A 6,911-nucleotide genomic window follows, 5' to 3' on the forward strand; every position below is an offset into this window, starting at 1 on the left:
TTGTCATATTATACTGGATGTTATAAATTCGAACAAAAACTATCAAATATATTTAAAATTTCTTAAGCAATATGCAAAATAATTGAAGTATAGGGACCAAAGGTGAGAAATAAAAAAACCATTCGACAAAGTACCAAAAAACGAATAAAAGTCTCCAAATAGGGTAAAACATCCAATAGTCTACCTCGCACCAGTAGTCGGCCTTTACAGTCTTTATTATAATGTAAATAGTGTTGAAATTAGTTTAAACCAGTTAAATAACTGTTGACAAAATCTATGTCCCTTTATTGGTCAATACGCACACCCTTGAACCAATAGCACCACAGGTTGATGAGCTGTACTCAATCATTTTCACTGCCACCATAGACAAGTCTGGACGAGTCGTTGTTGTAATTTTTTTCCTATAAAAACGTGTTCGAGATTTCGGTAAGTTTTTCTATGAATTTGATGTAATCTCTGATGGATTTTATGTAATGATGTTGTGAAATGTTTATTTTATGCTAAAATTAATCTAGTAAGCATTTCGCTTCTTTGGATTATAAAGCCAGACTTTGTCGTTCTTCTTAAAACATTTTTTTTCGGCATGGATATCATACCGTTTCTTCATTAAGTCACTAGCGATCTGAAGATGTGAACGGACCAACTCGTGTATATCGTTCATTCTTCTTCGCAATTCGTTCACATAATCTTCACCAGCTACATCTTCTCCAGGTCGACATCCAAACTCTAGATCTTTGGCTGGTGTTTGGGTCGTTGATTCATTAACAACGGATCTGTAGGCCATTGCGAAGAACAGAAGGTACTGGTCCCAGTCTTGGTGATGATTGGGCACAATTTTTGTCAAATGCTTGCCAACTGTCTTATTCATTCGCTCTACCATTCCATCCGATTGCAGGTGACAGGCTGTAGTTCTTGTTTTCTTCATGCCTAGTATATTACAGATTCCCTGAAACATATTGCTTTCGAAGTTTCTTCCTTGGTCAGTATGGATCTCCAAAGGCACTCCAAATCAACTGATGTACTCTTTGATCAACACATCTGCAATAGTGGCGGCCTTGTGGTCTGGAATTGCGTAGATCTCTACCCACTTCTTGAAGTAATCCATTACAATCAATATGTACTTGCCCTCATTTTCACTTTCTGGAAATGGCCCAGCAATGTTCAAAGCTATTCCTTCAATCGGTCCAACATTATTCTCTGATAGGAGCTTTTCTTTTTCGGTAAGGTTTATTACTCGTAACACAGATAGTACATTTCCTACACCAGTTCTTTACACAGCAGAATTCTCTAAAGGGTTTTATTTACATCGAAAAATCTTCCTGATGGACTGTCGTATAAGTAAAGAAATACTTCGGCTGTTATGCCCTTTGAAAAAACCAACTGTGTTCTCTTCTCTAAACCATCATTATTTTTCAGTACTCGTTTAAGCAAGCTGTCTTTCATTGAGCCCAATATGTCATAACTACTGAGCACAGGCTTAATATGTCTTGTCAAGACGGCTGACGGTTTTCTTCTGTCCATTTTCGAATCTTCTATAAAACTGGATTTTTATCTTTTTCTTCTCTGATCTTAGTAGGTGTCTACTCGTCGTTGACCATCGTTGTTCTTAGCACTGCTGTCTCCTTGGATTCTGTTTAGTTGCAGTGGGAATACTCTGCTAGGCACGTCCTTCTAGAAAGAGAATCAGCGTTTCTGTGACTAATTCCAGCCCGATGCTCAATCTTGAAATCGTATTCTTGGAGTTATTCAATCCATTTGGCTATCTGGCCCTCTGGATTCTTAAACTGTATTTACCACAACCAGCAGCATGATCGGTTCGGATTAAGAACTTCCTTCTATAGAGAATTTCGCTCAGTTATTGAAAGCACTTTACTAAAATATCCAAGAACTTGTTCCTGTCCTGAATAAAATTTGATAACTGATAAGTCAAATGAAAAAATTATTTACAATTTCTGGGTTTTTGTTGAATAAATAAAATGACTTGTTATTTAAAGAAACATATCATTTAATTTTTGCAAAATTATACTTTATATAAAACTTATTCCATCTCGTTGTCCCTTCCTAATCTCGGGAAAAACGCTGATCTGCCTAGCCGGGGTGCAAACATGGACCTTTGGACTATTTCCGTTATTTCGTCTTCACTGAGTCCCTCCAAGCTGCTATCTTTTGGGTTAAAATTCAAAAGACGACCCTTTCCTAAAAATTGAAAACATAATTAATTCAATTTATAAAAAATGATTTTTAGTAAATTTGAATAGTTCTGATTTTATATGGCAAATATGAAAAAAACATAGCGACTGCTCAAGAACTGCTGTTATCAATATTTTTTGGATAAAATTATCTGGTTAATTGAAAGATTTTTTGTAATTTCTTCTAGTCATGTGACCATCGCACCTTTACTTAAACGAGATATCATTTACATTCTAGGTCTAAACGCCACATAGAAAAACAAAACAAGACTACACATTAAAAAAACATGTTTTTTCAGAAAATTCTTTTACGGTATTTGATATAGTCTTCTAAATACAGAACTTTTTCTCTTTGTTATAGTCTAATGTTATTAACATAAACCAAAACTATAAACGATACGAAATATGATTAAATTAAGATATTATTTCAAAAGAGAGACCAACTCAATGATATTTTGTTAAAGAAAAATTTTAAGTAAAAAAAAACTTTGACGAATATTTCAGTAAACAATGTAAATACAGCACGAGAGAAATGAGGCTTATGCTCTCTTTGGATCTAACCTTTAAAACATAGAAAATAAAGATCTAGTGAACTATAGTAGAACTAAAGTTACTAGATGGCGCCTGTAAATTATTATAGATTTTACCAAAAATTTATAAATATTCCCGTTCGTATATTCTTTGCAAATTATTTAATATTATTGTTTAAAGTAGAAAGTTACAAATTGTTTTTACATGACAGGCATTTTTAGATATTACTTGAAAATATCCTGCGCCATTTAGTGTCCTTTAAAGTTTAGAAGCAACTGTTCTAACAATTGAACTGAAACAATACCTTCTTTAAGGTTTTTAGTCAATATATGGTTATCAATATATTATACTCTTATCAATATCGATGAGATGATATTGATAAGAATACAATTTCAAAATTTTTAAGCAACTACTAATGGTTTGTGTTATCTTAGATTAAGAGGAAAATACAGGAAATGAGTATTATTAACGGACACGTCCCTACAGAAGAAAAAGATGGATAGAAATAAAAAGTGAGTTTTACGGATCAATTAGAGGTACAAATAAATAAAAGACGGCAAAACACCCACAGATATTGGGTGTAGTAACTTAAGAAATACTTCGTCTAAACTTAGCTTTAAGAAATATGACAGAAGTAGAAGTAGAAGGAATGGTTTCCGTCAAGTGGGAGAATTGGAGATTAGCTTAGCTTCTTATGTAGAAGCTTAGATCGTAGACAGTTTTGTATTTTACAATTTGATAATAAAGTGCTAAACGCTAATTTAGAGCCTATTTGTTTTCAGCTCCTCGGTCACAACATTGGAAAACCAAAATTAAGAAGAGAAAAGATTAATGTGTTGAAGACTGCAAGCAAGACCACAGAAACAAAGCAAGAATGGAAACTATAAAAATAGCCATTATGATGGCCAACCTCCGTAGAGAGACAGCACTCTAAGAAGAAAATAAGAAGAGAAAACAACTATAAATAATAAAAGAACATTATAGAAACAAAGAAGCTAAAAATGCTTATTAGAATGATGAAAAACCAAGAGTTACATCAAAGAGATTATATGTATAAATAAACAGGATTACTTAGACATAATAAAGATAGGGTAGATATAACAGATTGCTTGGATTTTCACTTGGCACTAGATTTGTCAAGCGAAAATCTAAAAATCGACTGTAAAAAAATATTAGTTCACAAATATAAATACTTCTCTTGTGTGCCTCCAGCAAGTTGTCGTTCCATCGTTAACGTGGTCTTCCTACTGATCGTCTTCCTATTGGGGCACCGTGTCTTGCCGTCTTTACTACTCTATTTGTTGTCATTCGGCTTATATGATCGTTCCATTCTACTCTTCTATTTCTTACCCAGTTCTTGATGTTCCCCACCTTGCATCTACGTTGTATATCTGTACTTCTAGCTCTGTCCCATAGTGTCTTGCCATCAATTTTTCTAAATGTTTTCATTTCTGCTGTTTCTAACATCCTTTTTGTCCTCTCTGTGTCATGTCGAGTTTCTACCGCATATGTCATTATTGGTCTGATGACTGTTTTGTAAATTTTGCCTTTCTTTCTTTCCCGATATTTTTATTTCTCCATATTGTTTCGTTCAGGCAACCTGCGGCTCTGTTTGCTCTATTCACTTAATCTTCCACTTTTGTTTCGAGCTTTCCGTAGCTAGATAATGTGATGCTTAGATATTTAAACTCCATTATCTGACCTTCCAGTTCCAATTCATATCTTAGTAAATTTACTGTTAAAACCATGCATTGTGTCAGCAACCAAATTCAGAGTGGCCCAAAGAAGCATTAAACGGTCGTTACTTGGACTGAGTCTCAGAGACAGGGTTAGAAACGAAGAAGCAGAAAGACAGGCGTCACGATGTCATAGAGCGCAAAGCATAGCTCAAGTGGAACTATACGGACCATGTATCCAGAATAAATGATGGGTGGTATACCCAAAAAATTACAGTGTGGAGACCACAAGCAGAGAGAAGAAACAGAGTTAGACCACCTACACGATGGACAGACGACGTCAAAAGAATCACTGGGAATTGGTTGCAGGAAGCTTTAAGACCAACAGAACTGGGAGAAATTAGGGGAGGCCTATGTTCAACTTTGGACGCAGAAGGCTGGATGATATAACATATGAAATAACCAGATGGACGGAGTATTTCGAAAACTTAACGGAAAGACAGAATTAAACGGAAAGGACCAAACGACAACTATAAAAGCACAACAACGAATAAAAGAAATTGACCAAGAATAAATAAAAGTCCCGACAATAGAGGAATTTAAAGAAATAATAAAATAACTAAAACATAAAAAAGAAAAAAGGAGAAGTTGCACGATGCCGTGAGAAACCAGTTTCCTATCAACAAAGGATCAAAAAAAGACACTAATCAAACTAATGCCACTATTTTATATAAGCATATGTTTCGCTATACACAGAAGAAATGTAGATAAAGAAAGGTGTAAGACAGGGTTGTATTCTCTCCCCACTACTGTTCAATATTTATGTAGAAAAGATATTTCAGCTTGCACAATAGAACGAAAATGGCATCAAAATAAATGGTCTCCCTATTTAAAATCTAAGACATGCTGACGACACACTTAACATCAAGTGGAACTGTGACCTGGAAGTGAAGATAAGAGTAGCAATGGCTAGAAACGTCTTCGTTAAATTTAATAAATATCCTCTTCGTCTTGAAGTTTCTTAACCCTTAGAATCCAGGTTTTAAAATGCTACATCTAGCCCATCCTGACGTACGGAAGTGTAACCACCATGTAACAAATTATGCGTTCCTAAGAAGAGTTAATGTTTAAATGGAATAATTGTTAGATCTGGTTAAGCAGCAAAAGGTTTCATACTTTGATTAAATTCTACGAAATAAAAATTATAATCTCCTAAATGGCATCTTAATGAGTAAAGTTGAAGGTTCATAGTCATAAGATACTGGTGTAGTTTACCTGATATCCGTACGATAATAATAAGAGCAGAAGAAGGATCTCTGTACATTCGACAACCAGCATGAATGCGTACACGCTACATAGCGTACAATAGAAAAAGAAGATATGTTTCACCGAGGATTAGGTATTTTTAACAAGATCAAGCAAAGAGCCTAATAAAATGTTCGCAAAATTCCAAAAATAAACTGGGACGTGTGGTCTGATTGTAAACCAAGTAAAAACCAAACATATGGACATGAGGGCAGAATAACAGAAGAAATGGATAATATTAAGAAATAATGAAAGAGAATGTAAATTTAAAAACGTAGCAGAATTAGAGTACTTAGGGGTAACAGTTAAAATAAAGAAGATAAAAGAGATATAGATAAATGTCTTATAAAGGGTAATAGAGCAGTGGGATAGGATATATGACAGAATAAATAATTCGATCAGTACCGAACAGTATTATACCCATTCAGAGTTTGGATCATAAATCAAAAAGATGAAAGAAAAAGAAAGAGATTTGGGACAGAAAAACCCTAGAGAAAATCTGCTAACTTATGAAAGAGAAAGGTGAAAATAAACTACTAACCGGAAATAATGGATATAAATGCCAGGACCCTCAATGGTCAATTAAGTATTTTGAACAACTAAGAATTTGACAATGCAGCATTTAGTAAATACTGTATATATACTAATAAATACGGCATTCTAGTAAAATTAGCTCAATATTCAAACAAACAGTTAAAAATATGAGTAACTTACCATTACTAAACAACATAATGGTCCAGGGATTCTTCTTAATCAGTTCCAATAAAGCTTCCAATTCTTGTTTATCAATATTCTTGTATTCTTCATCGAGAAATCCCCGTTTCTTTCTGCCCACCCTAGGTCCGAACCAAACTGGTGCTGAGTATTTGCTTTCATCCTCTTTGCTTTTCTCTAATTCGTGAGTGGAGATGTTCCTGAAGTATAATGTCAAAAGGAAAAGCACAGAGACACCTACCGAGATATTCATCGTTGGATCGGTTAGTGTGGAATAACTGGAGAATGGAACGCTTCTTGAGTATATATATGATTTCATGAAATTTTGATAAATGAGGGTTCGATCTGGATGTGTAAGGAAAATCAGCGGCGGGTATTTTAAGGATAAGAAATAAATATATTTAAATTTTACTTAAGAAGGTGACTTCATAAAATCAATTAAATTACTACTTTATAAGTAATACAATTAACAGCCAAGAAATAGAAATAATATATC

General features: G+C 34.1%; 1 protein-coding gene across 1 annotated transcript; it reads right to left on the bottom strand.

Moving 5' to 3' along the window:
• Nucleotides 1-1,998: 1,998 nt before the first annotated feature.
• On the bottom strand, nucleotides 1,999-6,685 carry LOC140441867 (uncharacterized). The gene is made up of 2 exons (XM_072532826.1): nucleotides 6,416-6,685; nucleotides 1,999-2,196 (listed from the first exon to the last, which is right to left on the bottom strand). Exons 1-2 carry the CDS (start codon nucleotides 6,666-6,668, stop codon nucleotides 2,039-2,041), a joined length of 411 nt encoding a protein of 136 aa, XP_072388927.1. The 5' UTR covers nucleotides 6,669-6,685; the 3' UTR covers nucleotides 1,999-2,038.
• Between the last annotated feature and the right edge of the window lie 226 nt (nucleotides 6,686-6,911).

This window comes from Diabrotica undecimpunctata, chromosome 1 (genome assembly GCF_040954645.1).
Source record: "Diabrotica undecimpunctata isolate CICGRU chromosome 1, icDiaUnde3, whole genome shotgun sequence".
Lineage (NCBI taxonomy): Eukaryota > Metazoa > Arthropoda > Insecta > Coleoptera > Chrysomelidae > Diabrotica > Diabrotica undecimpunctata.

Bases quoted from the DNA above. Each gene is read 5' to 3' on its own strand.
- LOC140441867 (XM_072532826.1), bottom strand. From the start codon at position 6,668: ATGAATATCTCGGTAGGTGTCTCTGTGCTTTTCCTTTTGACATTATAC. The intron at 2,197-6,415 runs GTAAGTTACTCA...TTCAATTTTTAG, and splicing joins CATTATGTTGTTTAGTAATG to GAAAGGGTCGTCTTTTGAAT.